Below are 16,635 nucleotides of genomic sequence, written 5' to 3'. Positions count from 1 at the left end.
AATTGTTTTTTAGGACCACACCTCGTCTTGATGAATCCTCACGATCATACAATTTTTCAATTTCCTTTTCACAGCGCATGATTGCAGAGTTGCACATTCTCCTCTGGACATTCCTAAGTTGTGTCCAACGAAATAACAACTTGGATAGTCTACAAAATACATTACAATTTACAGTTTAGATTTGTTTTTAAAAACATAGCACACTTTCATAACATAGTGCAAATTGTTTAACATGAAAATGTATGGGTCATTTTTAGCAATCTTGAATCAAAAACTAAACGATAGAAATGAATGAAAGAGTTTTAATACAATGTAACTGTGTATACAAATGCTGTGTAGCCTACTTGTACTCGTGGTAAAAGCTACTTTGAAGGAAAAAAGTCAATCTTTCCTTTCCAATCCATTGAATGCCTTCTTCTCTGTCCACACACTACAATGTATGGAAAAAGAATTCAGTCTTCCACAAACTATTGCCACTCATCAATCAAAGCGATTTCATTATCTTCTCTCTTACCATGTAAATAGGAAACATACATTACTTACAGAGACATTGTAACTGTTGTCCACTAAAGCGGCCTTGGCCGGTGCTTTGACATGCCGAGAAAGGAGCTGTGATTTGCTGTGTTGTAGTGCCGATCTAATTCGGTTGGAGGCAACATCCGCCGCGTTGCTCGGCACCTCAAATTGAGCAGTCTCCAGATTGTACATCAAAGCCTGTGGAAAACACTGGACACAATAAAAAAAATATTGTGAGCAAATTGCTTGCCATTAGTATTAGTTTGTAAAATTACCGGCAGACTTAAAAATGTGTTCAACGTGTAAACAAAATCAGGATCAGAGGACAAGAAGTTCTCCTAGGTGCAGAGAAATATGCACATTAGACTGATTGACACTTGTGGAAAAACTACTCAATTCAATAAGAGCTCGTACTCACAAAATTGTGGAGCGTCACGTCTGGAAACTCTACAAGATAAAGTTGGAAGAAAACCTTGGTAATGTGAAGAATTTCAAAAGTAACATGTTGAAAGCCATGCCTTACCTTTTGAAATATCCTCATGCATGGCTTGTGTTAGGGGGAAAAGACTTATATTCTTCATACAATACTGTGTAGAAAATCGGGCACCACGTTTTATGTAACCATACAAGTGCAGTCGCTATGGAGATGGACTCTCGTTAACAATGGGTATGGGGGGAGGGCGCTTAGTGAAATTTATTTCACCCAAAATCTCATCGATGGAAAATAATTCACTATTAGGCAATAAACGTCCCAAAACTATATTTTGGCAAACATTTCTGATTCGTGCGATTGTAAATTCCCCATAGCGCTTTTTCGTATGCGTGAAGGGAATTGCGACTAAAATGAATAGCAAAAATCAACCACTAGATGGCATTATAGGTTCATGTATGAATTTCCTCAAACAATGTCGTACGACACAAATTTATATTTTACAGGTAGAGTACAGGGATGCTTTTCTGTTTGATTCGGCAGATCAGGGGTCTCAAACTCAATTTAGCTGGGGACCGTTTGAAACAATGTGGGTGAGGATTAGCCGCATCAGTTTTTTTAATAAGAATATCGCTGATAAAAAATTCTAATGTCCTCGAATATTTTTATTTCCAACACAAAATAAACTTTATAAAAAAATGAAAATAAAAAAAGAATCCACAAAATTTAAAATACAGGCGATATAAACGACTGCAACAAAAAAAATTCTATTCTGTACAGTTCAACTTTCTAAAGATGAATGAAACAGTGCTGCTAACGACCAAAAGCGTGACCTACCAATGTTTGAAGAGAAAAACAAACCAATAAAATCGACCCCAAAACAAGAAATATGCCTGGAAAATGACCCTAAAATAAAAATACGGATAGAGTACAAAAGCTAGCTTAGTGTGGAAAAGGTTCTGAATCATACCCAAGTACTAAGAAAAAGGACTGAAAGAATTAAAAAGTTCAGAAAAGTATGTAGCAGTACTGTAAAGTAGTGAAAAGAAAAAAAAAATACTTATTGCGCAAGAAGATGAAAATGAAAACGACAAAAATGACCCAAAAAAGAAATCAACTAAAAATCGACCTGGCAAACAAATGAAACGACCCAAAGGCACAAAATTGTGCCATCACCCTGCGTTCTTAAGAAACCTGCAGTAAATTATATGGAAAAAAGACAACATTTCCTAAAAATCAAGTGTGTTTATTAAAAAAATTGCCTCAAAACACACTTCAGTATAAACATGAAATCCCATTATCCAGGACACAATATGATGAAGACAAGTCACCATTTAAAATACAAAATGTAGGGGGGAAAAAAAGAGGGAACACACAGACAAGACAGTGAATTGTGTGCTCATAAACTACTCACACATTTACCTTTGTTTCAACTGGTCTACTTTTGGTTAACCAGGTGAGAAAAATTATTAAAAATACAATTATTTAAAAAAAAAAAAAAAAAAAAAATTTTTTTTTTTTTTTTTTAAAACAGACTGCACATCATTGCATTGTCAGTATTACAGCCTCCTAACGTTTCGCTTGCTTTGGGCACTACCTGGAAGTAATGAGTCTTTCCTGCGCCGGCCTACAGACTGGCTGCCACATTCTTTGGCGCCATGGAATGCACACAGGCACGCTGTGCAAAAGTGGAAGGCACAATCCTCTCTGGTGCAAACGCCCTCTCCTTTCGCAACTTGGCACTTGGCAGGATGCAGACAGCGGGGGCACTGGCGAAGAAACTCGTCATTGAAAAGGGTCTTGGCTATCTGGAAAGCCAGACAGTGTTCTATATTAATCAACATTTCCTAAATCAGTGGTTCTCAACTGGTCTCACTTCAGGACCCACCATTTCACCCTAATTACAAGCAGCGGCTCAAAAAAAAAGAAAACAAACTCCACTTCTCCAATATATTGGATAAAACGATTGTTACTTAAGAGCATATATATATGTAACATACACACACACAGGCATATAAGCCTACACTGCACACAAGAGAGCCCCTGAAACACCTTTAAAATTGCCACCAACTAAAAAAAAATTCAACATTTTAATAAAATGTGTAGCAAAATGATGATAATTATTATATTGTGCATATAAAAAGAATAACTATCTGGTCAAAAGTTAGAAATATAACATTTTTAACCATTTAATGTACCCTCCGACAGTGCATCAATTGCTCTCATACACTATTTTTGTATTTTGCAATCATGTCCTTCATTAACTCATTTGTTGTCTCAGTTTTTCCATTTATCACTAACTTTCTTGGGACTTGTTATTATGGACATAAAAAGGAGTATAAACCAAGAACATCACAATAAAACGTGATGTAGTCCCTGTCAAACACAAGTGAGAGGTTGCCGACCCACAGAAGGTGGGTCTCGACCCACTAGTTGCGAAACATTGTCCTTGATTATACAAATGAAGTAGACTGGCATTTTTGTTTATTGCATTTACACATTCAGAAGTAACGATTAACAAGTAATGATGCACAGGAATCAGTGCTGACGTAATAACTATTGGGAAAAAACATTCAACAGTATTTTTCGGATTATAAGGCGTACCTAAAAACCCTAAATTGGCCAGTAGTTTGAAAGTGTGCCTTTTAATCCAATGCACCTTGTACACACTGGAAAGAACGGTGGTTAAACTTGGAAAATGCTTCGTTACAATTAAATTATACTGGATACATTTTTCTGGTTATGAAAAACTTAGTGTGGTCTTCAAATGCCCCCATCAAGGTTCGTACACCATTTTCCATGTCCAAATTTCAGCACTTTAAGAACTTTCATATCTAAACACTTTCCAATTTCTGCAGTAGCATTAAAAGAAAAATCCAGTGTGAACCATGTTTTTTCCCGAGACACTAATATATCTGCAATATAGATATAAGACTTTTAATCTTGCATGAGCATTTATCAAGACATGATTTTTAGATCTTGAGTAAATTGTGAATGTTGCGGAGACATGTTTCTTCATATATAGGTACCTTATTAATGTGTAGCCTGCATTTTCAGTTGCAGGAAGTTCTTCCAATTCCAATTTGCCACTGGGAAACGCTACCTTATTTTTTTTTGCATGGCCCATAATAAATATCATCTTTGCGACCTCCTGTTTCTTCCACACACATTTAGTGACCCTACAACTAGGGTTTGCGAGACCTTTCAGTCTCCCGCCCCCCTTTCTTTGCCTTGCTGTCTCTTAGGGAGTAGAGCTAGAGACGAGAGGAGAGGACCCCAGTCCCCTCGCTCCCTCCACTTTCGTCACCTCTTACGACGCGCAGCGGGACCACGGTGGGAGAATACTCACACCTCCCAGGGAGAGAGGGCCACTCACCACAGGACCTGGGTGTTTGGGCATTTAGGTTGGCCATGGTCCAAAAATGTTGTGCGTGTTTTTTGCTACTTTTTCCTTTTTTTAATTTTCTTTGTTTTTGTATGTGTTTGTCTTGCTGTCGGTCACCCCTCTCGCGGGATATGACCAGGGTAGATAGATGGATAATAAATGTCCATTATTGATACGTACCGTAAATTCCGGACTATAAGCCGCTACTTTTTCCCCAAACTTTCAACCCTGCGGCTTATTCAGTGATGCGGCCAATGTATATATTTAATTTTTCTAACGGCCGCCAGCGGCGCTATTTAGACCGGTGGAATATATGCGCCGAGGAAGACTGCAACTTCTTAGCTTGTGCACAAATTAAATTAGCGTAGACATATCCTCATCATGCAAATTGCAAAAAGAAAGGCATGTGACGCAGCTTTCAAGCTAAACGCAAATCGAGCAGTCCGATAATGAAGGAAACAGAGCTACTGCAATTAATATTTACTTGAGAGTGTTTTGCTAGCGTGTTTTTTGATAAGGGAGCGTGAGACGACGTCTACGTGACAAAGGATCTTTCCCGTATTGAAGGAAGATGACTTTGATGACGTCAGTTATAAGGAGGAAAATGAGGGCGGTTTACTGTGGGTTCTAAATGTATGGTATACTTTTTTTAACAGACCTGTTTACTGTGTTGCGAGCGTGTTGCTAGTAGCGTTTTGCTAGCCTTCACAGGCACGGTTTGGGATGAAAGTTATAATATCATTAAAGCTTTGAAAACTCTCTCGGTGTACAGTCTTTGTAAATATGTGTAACCATGTATAATATGTATTTGCAACTGTATATTTTTGTAATGTATTTATTTTGTGAAACTTATTGATATATTTTGCACGAGCAAATAAGAAGGGGCGGGGCAAATGTGGGCTGACGGGAAGTGGATTAAAGGTGAGACGTGTTTGTGGACGCGGCTGACAATAGTGGATATATATTTTTCCCACCCTTACCTTTGGAAATATACACTTTTTTCCTTGGATTACTTTCAACGGGCACCCGGACTCTGCATCAAACCTTAAGTACCGGTATCATTTTCTGTTCATTTTGCCGGCTGTGAATTTTGGACTGTGTCGGGTATGGGTTAATTTTGTGTTGCATTTTTTTCAATGCGGGCGCATGCGGCTAATATACAGGTGCGGCTTTTGTGTGTACAAAATCGGTTTTCCTCCCGAAATGTGGTGGGTGCGGCTCATAATCAGGTGCGCTCTATAGTCCGGAATTTACGGTAATCGTTTAATGTTTCATAGTGTTTGGGTGTAACATTCATCTGTCCTCTTGCATGGGACCCGAAGTGGGCGATGACGCTTCAGAGGACATTGCCATAAAAACTAAGGGCAGCTGCAGTAATTCACAAGGCAAGAAATGCTTTGGTAAATGGAAGCCACCAGACAGCAGTGTGGGTGTTATTTTGAAGCAGACCTTTTGAGAAACATGGCAACAATTTAAGCAATAGCAAGCACTTCACCCAAAATGTAAGTACTAGTCAATCCTTGCAAATACGACGTTAAAATTCAAGCATTCAAGGATTTCAAGCACATCTAAAAACCCTGCCTCTTGTTTAACATGTTTGTTGCTAAAAAGGAAGCAAAAGAGAAGCGCACAAATTCGACGGCAGCTCAGACGCCAAATTTTAAAAACTCATTGCAAATACTTTTTTGTTTTTGCTTTGGACAATAATTGTCCGTAACTATGAAACATATCAAAATTACCTGAAGATTTTAGTTTATTGTATTGTTTTGGTCACTATTGCGTACCCTTGTTCAATTTGGTTGTTAAACGATACTGCATACGGTATCTGTTCTGCGTTTAAGGAACAGTAGTCTTCGAGTGCCCACTTGTGGTTAACATGTTGTTTGTTGCTCAAATGTATTTAACTGTTGAAACCAGGGGTCATAATGTTAATATATATTCTATGAAATGATTTTAATTTAATTTAATTATATTTTCGAGCAAGCGTGTGGATAAAGGAGTACTCTGTTGGTTTGGACACACGGAGAGGATGGATGAGGAGCGAATGTTGAAGAGGATCTACAGAGCAGAAGTAAATGAAAGGAGACCAAGAGGAAGGACGCGATTGACGTGGATGGCTGGTGTTATGAGTGCACTTCAGGAAAGAGGTCTAAATATAGTGGAAGTTAGAGATCTTGTTAGTGATAGGAATGAGTGGGATGTTTAGACGTGTTCTAAGGGATAGGCAGGGCTGTTGAACAGAAGAGTGTGTTGTGTTACACTGACCAGAGTGACATGGCCGCTTTCTTGTGTCCCGTTTCATCTGGAGGGACGAAAGCATGACCAACTTGGGTGCCAAAGTGCTTAACTTGTTTCGGCATTTAGGTTGGACATGGTCAATTTTTTTGTGTTTTATTGCTACTTTTTCCTTTTCTTTGTTTTTGTGTATGTGATTGTCTTGCTGTCGGTCACCCCTCTCGAGGGATATGACCAGGGTAGATAGATAGAATAATTATTTCTTATGTAACATAAGCTCTAACTGTAGTAATAATCAGTGCGTCTTATATGTGAAAATATATCACAAAAATAATACTTTTCGGGGGTGTGCCTTATAATCCAGTTTATCTTATACACACCAGAAAGTACGGTGGATAAAATTGGTACGGCATCGTTACAAATAAAAGACAGTGACTGCTCTGCCTCTGTTACTAAAATTAATTTGAGTGGTTAAACCAAATTTCATGTCAATTCATGTTCTATGAAAACAATTCTTTCAATTTAAATTCATTTTTTATGCAATCCTAGCTCTTACTGTAGTTTTAATTTCATGCACCTTATACGGAAATTTAAAAAAAAAAAAAAAAAAAAAAACAAAATATATATATATATATATATATAAAATATATTTATATGTATCACAAATGACAATTTTTGTTGGGGGAGGAGGGGTCACGCCTTATAATCCGATGTGCTTTGCCATTTATCATAAAATGTATCGGAACCATCGCAACTCAAATCCTAAAAAAACGAGAACAACACAAAAATACCTCAACAAACTTGTCCTGTTTGCTGCCCGAAGATGAAGAGCTCTTTTGTAAAGGGGTTAAAGTGCGAGTGCCGGACAGCGGTGTGCAGAAATTAGGTGTTCTAAACTGGGACTGTACAGTTGTCAGGGGAGACCTTTTTACCAGGGCCATTCTGGTCCCTGCATCAGGAACATGGGCAGCGCCACCAAGCTGAAAATAAAGATTAAAAACTTAATGAATCGGACTGTGTACTCAAGTTGAATGAGAAGAGAGAAAACGAGATAATATAGTACATGATCAAACTACATGTGATGTGAAACATTAAATCATTTTCCTTACTTAAAAAAGGAAAGACGCAAATATTTTATCGGGACTGCTATAATGTTGTTTTAAAAAAAAAAAATATTGGTGAAACTGTTATTTGTGTAAGAAATATGTTGAGAAAGGCACCAAGGACAATTGTAACATTAGTAAAATATTCCAGTATTTTTTCTAAAAGAAAAAGAATTAAAGTAGTCTATTTTTCCCATCATGTTTTCTGAAAGAACAAGGATTGTGTACCAGGCCACTTGGTGGCACTAATAATCACTTTGGCACTTTTTTCAGCTTATAGTAAGCAATTTTGGAACGTATGAGTAAATATTACAAAGTTGACATTCTGGATGAAAATTAAAACTACAATTACTGATGAATTAATTGTTATACATTAAGATTTTTTTTCAGTTTGGATCATTCTTTATGTTAGAAAAACAGAACTAGTTGTTTTTATTATTAATCATGCTGATGACTGACATCCTTGAACTAGAATATTAAAATAAAATAAAATTAAAATGGTTTAATGCAAGTTTAAAATTAATTTGGAAACATTTCACTCCAAAATGTTCCTGTATTGATTTGACTTTGGCTCCACATCTCATTTGAATAAGTTACGGGAATCAGCCATGAAAAAAAAAAAAAAACATCTGTATTCTTATAGTTGTATTTTTGTAAAAGCCTGTTACGTGCATAAACCTCCTAAAAAGCAATATAAAAGGACTTTATGCAGTTTCAACAGTACCTGTAAATCTTCCTCTAGCTTGTGCTGGTAAATCTCTCTCTTTGAACGAATTTGCTTGTCCTGTCTGATTATTTCATTCCAGTTTTTGCAAACCAGACCACACCTGCAAAAAAATAAAAAATAAAAATAAAAATGCACAAATCAGTATCAATTTTACTTCAACTCGTATTGCATTTCACAGTAGCATAGTATGCGGCACATTTCTCATAAAATCTGTTTCCTTTAACTGATATACCACACATATCTAACATCTCGTAAAGAAATGTATGTATAGTGGGATGCTAGCACTAAAATCTTGTTTTAATTGATAGGTTTATTCTGTTTTTAATTGTTGGACAAGTGCAAAGGGGATTTCATAGGATGCCAGTTCCTCATTTTGACTATTATTGCGCTCTGTTTAGATTATTACATCAGTATTGCTATCAGCCAATCATGTTACTGTTCTTTTATTATCACACTCCTTTTTTTGTAACATTGAAGATTTAATAAAGAGAGGAGGTTCGGGGGGCGGAAACGGGGAATGGCTTTCTCTTGTCTGAAGTGTTCTCTCCCTGCAGGTTCAAAATCCAAACTATCTATGCCTGAAATATAATGTAAAAGTCAGTCTAGCAAAACAACCAAAAAATGCTGCGTCGTACTTAAATGTCAAGAACTAACCGGTAAACAGACTCCGCAGACAGGTGTCTAAAAATGAGAGCCAGGATGTGCCTGAGGTTTCTTTTATTCAACTCAGTCAAGATGTCCACCTTTACCAGACCAATCTTGCGGCCTATGAGCCCAGCTAGAGGCATTGCTGTGTGGAGCGTGCCCGGCATCGCAGATAGTGTGGCCATGGCCCTCAGCTCCTCTTTGAAAGTTGGACTTTGGCCAGCAAACATCTGGGCCCGCTGCTCACACAACGTGTGTATTAGCTGCAGAGCAGGTGTCAACGATAGGTTAGATGCGTTTTTCTTGCGGGGGGTTGTGCTGGATGTGATACTAGAAGGCGCAAGTCTGTCACGCTTGCCGCCCGATTCACTTAGAGGAGTTACAAAACCTTGTTTGGTTGAAATCAGACCGTCAGGGGTTGCATTGGGACATTTTGGAGAGAAGCCCCTGCCAGGGGTTTCCCGGACAAAAACCTCGTCTTCTCTACAAGTGCTGCCACCACACTGAACGTGCTTGTCTTCGTCTGACAATGAGCCTCCCTCCTTCAGAGTGGAAAGCCGGTGATGTCGTTGCAAACGGGGACGTCGTCTGCTTGATTCGGGATTCCTTTTGGAGGCAGAGGGCAGCAACTCCTGGAAGGAGCCGTCGTGGTCAACGGAAGAGTCGTCGGATTTGTCAAGGGAGCTGAAGCCGCTGTCCTCACACGGAGACCTGAAAAGGGGTTCACACCAGAGGTAGGATTGAGCCTGAAAAATATAACCTGACATCGGTCCATAAGTATTAAAACCCAATCCAGCTTGAGCTTGACCAATTGGCTGGATTAACAGGACCGATAATGAGCAAATCTGAAATCAATCTTTCTATGTGAGGACACGGGAGGAGAAGAGGTGGTTTATGATAACAAATAAAGCCTGTATTTTGTAACAAAATGAAAGTTAAACAACACTGTATCAAAATGTACATGTTTATATTTCTGTGTCTGCAGAGGTTCCATTAACGTACAATTTTTACCATTAACCGATATTTTAAAGAGTTAACAGGAACATTTTAAGGCTGTCCGTCATTTTGACAGGTTAAAGATTGGGCCATAAATCACAGCAGCACTACGTTCTTTAGAACCTAGCGTGGTACTTTAAAAAGGAGAGAAAAAGGCAGAGAGATGAAACAGAACTATGGACTGATGGATAATTCTTTTTTTTATTTTAAAAGGCAGCAAGAGACAAACTCTGCCCAACTCGAACATGAAGATTGACATTCTAGGCCAGGCTATGGCTTAAGGTCCAACTCTGGTTCAAACATGTTTTTATTAGGAAACTTCAAATACAGAGTAGTTGCAGCTTACCTGCCACATTGCAGTGGGTATACAGATGACGGTGTGCACAATGTTTGAGCAGTTTCATCCAGGCCACTTCTAAAGTTGCGAATAGGGGACAGGGCGTTTTCCTTGGACGGGCTAGCACCAACATTGCTTACTAACTCTCCATTAATTTGACCAGAGGCTATAAAGTGCTGACTGAAGTCCTCCAAGAGAGATATTGGCCTCTCCAAACTATTGCCTAAGCCGTAGTTGCCGTCTTCAAGAGTAGAGGTTCTCACCTGAGAGAAGAGCAGGCGCCGCTTCCTACCACATAATGGAAAATCCTGTTCTGGTTTTAAGGTGCTCAAGGTCAAATCTGGCAGAGGAGTGTCAGGAGAATCCAAGGACACGCCAAGAAAATTATCAGACCCTACAGATGACTCAATCATCTCAGTACCAGGGAGCATGGTGTTGTTACCTTTGATTTCATTAGTAGCATTGCACACAGCGAGTCGCTGTCGCAGCAAGACAAATCTTTTGCATATCTTAGGAGTTGCGCACCAACTCAAAGTGGAGGATTGTTGAATCCCCCTCGTGTCTTTGAGAAATGTTTTGGTATTACTACTTTCCTCTGGGGTGATGGCAAGTCTTTGATTCTCTTTTGGCGTGTCGTTGAAGTTTGCTAAAGCCGAAGATGTACACGGCTCCAATCCATCGCTAAGCTTTGGAGTATGGAAGAAGCCAGAGTAGCCGCTGTCAAAAGACTCAGGACATTGATGCCGCTTGCAGCTGTCATGGTGGACATTCGACTCAGGGGTGCACTGCATTTTAGATCTCTTGCAAACCAAACCAATGGCACCCCCACAGAGCCCTGCAGATAAGAAAAGAGCAATTACATATACTGTAGTCGAAGACAGTGAGATAGCTTGAATATATTAAGAACAATTCAACTCAATTTTGAGGGTAAAAACAAAGATCAACATCTTAAAATTTACCCTACCCTGAACACTTGGTGGATTCCAGTTTTTAAGTAAGGTTTGGCCATAAGGAGTTCCTTACCAAGTGCAAAAAAAACGGTGAAAAGCTCATACTGCACTTTTATTGTACAATAATGCAAATAGCCGAAAATAAAACTAAAATGTTTATTTGTCACTTCATTTTACACGTTTTTATTAACTGAGTTTACAGAGTGTAGATTTGCCGTTGTTACACAGGAACTTTTCAACAACGCAAGTTGGATTGGAATGCACCATTAGCAAGTTGGTGAGGCCACAACATTGTGAGTGTTTGCACATGCCTGTGTATTTGTTAGACTCGGGAAAACTATTGGCAAACCCCTGTAGAAGTCGAATATTCTTCACATTTAAAATCTGGTTTGTGTACATGTTTGTTGCTTGCCTGCATTATATACAGTAAAGTTTTAATTAAAAATAATTTTGTGACGTTTTACACAGAGGTCATTCACAAAAAAAAAAAAAAAAAAAAAGTTCAACCTTATGAAATTGAGAAGAATTGGACAGAACATATAATCCTCTCCTATAAAAGGACTATAATGTTTGCAAATGTTTCCATTTAAAATAAGCACTCGTATACAGGGCATTGAGGCAGTTGGACATCAGTACTTTATTTGAAAGACAACAGAATGGAAAATGAACGCAACCTGTACATCTCATCCTTATTTCACATGTTCAACTGAAAATCCCAAAATTAATCTGAACTCGTCACCAGTTGCATCTAAGGCGTGTGGAAAATTTTAGAGAAAAAAAAACGCTCATGCTCGAGGTTTCTTTACTTGTAGAATTAAAATGGTGAAAGTAAGAAAAGGACTGTTTCAAATACAGTCCAAATGCCAACCCAAAACCCGAAAGATATCTAAAAAAAAAAAAAAGGTTATTCGAGCACTTCCGAGAGTGACACATGCTTACTTGTGCCATACAAGCAACTTGTCAGAGGCTGCATTGATGATTTAAGCCAGAGGATTGTGTCAGTCAGTAGAATAGTTACGTACACCACCATTAAGTCAAGTCAGATCATGTTTATTTGCCCTAATTTTGTAGGAATTTAAAAAGGTATTTCTTTAAAAAATGACAATGACTTGTTGGCATAGCAAAAGGGAATTTTATGTTAACATGGTATCTGTTTCAATGACTAAAAATGTGTGCATTGGTCTTAAAAATGTGTTAGAGAATTGCAACTTTAAATTAATAGTTTCAAGGGCATGTCGTGAAACAGCAAACAACTATAAAGAAACAATAAATGAAGATAATTATCTATTCAACATCAGTCAATTATGTTTTTACATTCATAATATAGGTTAAAGGACAATGTAATATTTGTGCACTAAATGTAGCCTTAAGATACATCAACCCAGGACTATCTGTGGTAAAGGGGAAAGCAGATGCAGCGCATGCTGGAAACACTCAGAGACGTAGGAGGACTCCAGTCAGGAAGCACCCCACAGTACAGGAGACCTTTCCGCATCTGCCGCACCCCTCGACCACAGAGTCCCATGTTACACAGCCCTGGTGGTGTAAGCCGGCTCTGGATTAGGAGGGAGAAATTTAGCTGGGGACCAGTAGAAGATGGGCAGTGACTGGCCATCACTGCCGGCCCGCCAACTTGAGGGCGTTGTGGTTCAGGGTCGAAACGCCCAGTGACGGTTAGACACCACCTGAGGACATCTTCTCCTGGTTGAAAGCTACAGTCCCTTTTTTGGGTGACTGTTAAGAGTAGCACTACAGGGAGTGCAGATTTATTAGGCAAATGAGTATTTTGACCACATCATCCTCTTTATGCATGTTGTCTTACTCCAAGCTGTATAGGCTCGAAAGCCTACTACCAATTAAGCATATCAGGTGGTCTAATGACATCAACACCCTATATCAGGTGTGCATAATTATTAGGCAACTTCCTTTCCTTTGGCAAAATGGGTCATAAGAGGGACTTGACAGGCTCTGAAAAGTCAAAAATAGTGAGATATCTTGCAGAGGGACGCAGCACTCTTAAAATTGCCAAGCTTCTGAAGCGTGATCATCGAACAATCAAGCGTTACATTCAAAATAGTCAACAGGGTCGCAAGAAGCGTGTAGAAAAACCAAGGCGCAAAATAACTGCCCGTGAACTGAGAAAAGTCAAGCGTACAGCTGCCAAGTTGCCACTTGCCACCAGTTTTGCCATATTTCAGAGCTGCAACATCACTGGAGTGCCCAAAAGCACAAGGTGTGCAATACTCAGAGACATGGCCAAGGTAAGAAAGGCTGAAAAACGACCACCACTGAACAAGACACACAAGCTGAAACGTCAAGACTGGGCCAAGAAAAATCTCAAGACGGATTTTTCTAAGGTTTTATGGACTGATGAAATGAGAGTGAGTCTTGATGGGCCAGATGGATGGGCCCGTGGCTGGATCGGTAAAGGGCAGAGAGCTCCAGTCCGCCTCAGACGCCAGCAAGGTGGAGGTGGGGTACTGGTATGGGCTGGTATCATCAAAGATGAGCTTGTGGGGCCTTTTCGGGTTGAGGATGGACTCAAGCTCAACTCCCAGTCCTACTGCCAGTTTCTGGAAGACACCTTCTTCAAGCAGTGGTACAGGAAGAAGTCCGCATCCTTCAAGAAAAACATGATTTTCATGCAGGACAACGCTCCATCACACGCATCCAAGTACTCCACAGCGTGGCTGGCACAAGAAAGGGTCTAAAAGAAGAAAAACTAATGACATGGCCTCCTTGTTCACCTGATCGGAACCCCATAGAGAACATGTGGTCCCTCATCAAATGTGAGATTTACAAGGAGGGAAAACAGTACACCTCTCTGAACAGTGTCTGGGAGGCTGTGGTTGCTGCTGCACGCAATGTTGATCGTGAACAGATCAAAGCACTGACAGAATCCATGGATGGCAGGCTTTTGAGTGTCCTTGCAAAGAAAGGTGGCTATATTGGTCACTGATTTGTTTTTGTTTTTGAATGTCAGAAATGTATATTTGTGAATGTTGAGCTGTTATATTGGTTTCCCTGATGAAAATAAATAATTGAAATGGGTATACATTTGTTTTTTGTTAAGTTGCCTAATAATTATGCACAGTAATAGTCACCTGCACACACAGATATCCTCCTAAAATAGCTAAAACTAAAAAAGCCCCACTCCAACTTCCAAAATATTCAGCTTTGATATTAATGAGACTTTTGGGTTCATTAAGAACATGGTTGTTGTTCAATAATAAAATTAATCCTCAAAAATACAACTTGCCTAATAATTCTGCACTCCCTGTATTTTGTGTATGTTATAATAAAGCTGTATAGTTTAGTACAACTGAAAACGAGTGCTACAAAGTACAAGAAAGAATAAAAACTACTAATACTCAAAGTAACAAAAAAAAACGACTATTTTCCTCATATTTTTGCCCCGCTTTTCATTTTTTGGGGCGTACCCTTAGCAATACGAAGGCAAAAAAAGCTTGGCGAAACTACGGCCATTTTCTCACCGACAACCGGAAATCACAACTGCATGGGGTATTTTTTTTACTTTAACAATTATATTTATGCATTATTGAATTATACAGTTAATTGTGTGCAAACATTTGGTTTTATTTGATGTTTGAGAAAAACAAAACTACAAATAAACAGAAGGCGCAATTGCTTTAAAAAAAAAAGTCTGCTCAATTTAAGTGAGCCTCACTTTATGTAAAATAAGCATCTCTCGACATAAGAGTTGTTTTTTTAAAACTGCATATTCATATAAAAGTTTGTGTATTTTTGCCCGTTATTTAAATACATTTTTTCTTTTTAATGAGAGGGGGGGGGGGGATTTTTTAAGGGTTATTGTTCTATCTTCTTTATTCATTATCCGTTATCCGTTATCGGTCAGTTCATAATACGATACAAAGCCTATGAGCCGGGACTCTTATTCTCAGCCAAAAGGCCAAGCTAAGGTCCTAGCCCTAAAGCCTTGCTGCGATCATTGCGAATGCACCGTTCCCGGAGGTACTGCAATACCGGGCCGATGCGTGGAGTGGACAGAGCAAGCTCTTATCCCATCTCCGGATTGCAAATATCAATGAGTCAATACATCTAGATTCTCAGAATGGGGGGTTTTGGGGTTTTTAAGGGTTATTGTTCTATCTTCCTTATTCATTATCCATTATCCGTTATCGGTCAGTTCATAATACGCTACAAAGCCTAGGAGCCGGGACACTTACTCTCAGCCAAAAGGCCAAGCTAAGGTCCTAGCCCTAAAGCCTTGCTGCGATCATTGCGAATGCACCGTTCCCGGAGGTACTGCAATACCGGGCCGATGCGTGGAGTGGACAGAGCAAGCTCTTATTCCATCTCCGGATTGCAAAAATCAAAGATCATGGCTCAGTTCATCTTCGTTATTCAAGGTAATTTGCTAATATATATAACATCTTTACTGCAGAGTATCTAAATTTTTAACCACTAGATTCTCAGAATGACTTTTTAACCACTAGGAGCCGCTAAATAATATACAATGGTCCTTTAAGAGGAACGCAGTTTTCGACATTTAACTGAACCCGTTTTGGGGGGGTTCCCGACTTCAAAGTAAATCGCTGAGATCAAAGAGGCAGGCCAGTCCGCATTTACTGATTTTAAATAGAAAATGTTCAGACAATGTCTTACTTTTTTGGTTTACAGGAACTTATATGATTAAACGCCAAACATTCTCAGGTGGTACATTTGGTGTCGTCATGACAACACCTGTCAATCAATTGAAGCGGACTGGGCAATCTAGTAGACAGCAAACTTATGTTGAAAAATTTAACAATTTCATTGAGTTTCCCCTGTTTCCATCTTTTTACGGAACCGTTTTTTTCTGAATCCAACAATTATATAATCGTCAGGAGAATTGATATCTAAAACAAGCCAAGTCCGCTCTGTCAAATTGATACGGGGCAGAATTTTCAGACAAAACAAAAATAAAGCAAACTTACTTGACTTTGACAAGTTGGAACTTCAGCTGACACCGCGTGCCCTTCTTTCTTCCAGTTTAATTCATTTTGGTGAAGCTCACGACACTTGTTACACTTTGCCACGTTTTAAAATTGGAGCCCATATTGCTAGTGTCACGTGTTTCCGCCTCCTGGTCAATTCTGATTTTTTTTTTCTTCTTTTCCTAATTCCACAAAACTTGCGTATTTTCACTTTTTGATTGTTTTTTCTGTTGTTAAAATATATGAATGAAATATGGATAAGTTTGAAAATGTTGCCTGCTTAAAAAAAATGAAATAATGTAGATTTGGTCAGTGCGTCGTTGATGACGTCACAGCGTTCAGCCGTCTCCACG

At 39.0% G+C, this 16,635-nt stretch overlaps 2 protein-coding genes and 2 pseudogenes across 7 annotated transcripts in view; all 4 read right to left on the bottom strand.

The window, feature by feature from the left end:
* The window catches only part of rgs22 (regulator of G protein signaling 22), a 30,184-nt gene extending 29,059 nt beyond the window's left edge, over nt 1–1,125 (bottom strand). For 4 of the 6 annotated variants that reach the window (XM_088326337.1, XM_088326336.1, XM_088326341.1 and 1 more), the window contains exons 1-6: nt 1,040–1,125; nt 935–963; nt 792–854; nt 535–726; nt 345–430; nt 22–149 (exon numbers count right to left, since the gene is read on the bottom strand). In XM_088326337.1, the coding sequence (XP_088182463.1) occupies nt 22–149; nt 345–430; nt 535–726; nt 792–854; nt 935–963; nt 1,040–1,097 (556 nt within the window). In that variant the 5' untranslated portion in view covers nt 1,098–1,125. The remainder of the gene's footprint in view (nt 1–21; nt 150–344; nt 431–534; nt 727–791; nt 855–934; nt 964–1,039) is intronic. The other 2 variants (XM_088326338.1, XM_088326339.1) reach the window with 2 other exon arrangements.
* Nucleotides 1,126–2,171: 1,046 nt separating this feature from the next.
* Nucleotides 2,172–16,578, bottom strand: fbxo43 (F-box protein 43). The gene is made up of 6 exons (XM_088327931.1): nt 16,283–16,578; nt 10,384–11,209; nt 9,051–9,752; nt 8,394–8,496; nt 7,358–7,546; nt 2,172–2,754 (listed from the first exon to the last, which is right to left on the bottom strand). The coding sequence occupies exons 2-6, from the start codon at nt 11,163–11,165 to the stop codon at nt 2,506–2,508; spliced, it is 2,025 nt and encodes a 674-aa protein (XP_088184057.1). The 5' UTR covers nt 11,166–11,209; nt 16,283–16,578; the 3' UTR covers nt 2,172–2,505.
* On the bottom strand, nt 15,296–15,558 carry LOC148371760 (U2 spliceosomal RNA; annotated as a pseudogene).
* LOC148371759 (U2 spliceosomal RNA) lies at nt 15,594–15,683 on the bottom strand (annotated as a pseudogene).
* Nucleotides 16,579–16,635: the final 57 nt, after the last annotated feature.

Source organism: Urocampus carinirostris, chromosome 2 (assembly GCF_059441175.1).
Source record: "Urocampus carinirostris isolate Australia breed hairy pipefish chromosome 2, RoL_Ucar_1.0, whole genome shotgun sequence".
Taxonomy (NCBI): Eukaryota; Metazoa; Chordata; class Actinopteri; order Syngnathiformes; family Syngnathidae; genus Urocampus; species Urocampus carinirostris.
Note: the sequence above shows the minus strand (reverse complement) of the source record. Positions and strands in the feature narration are given on the sequence as shown.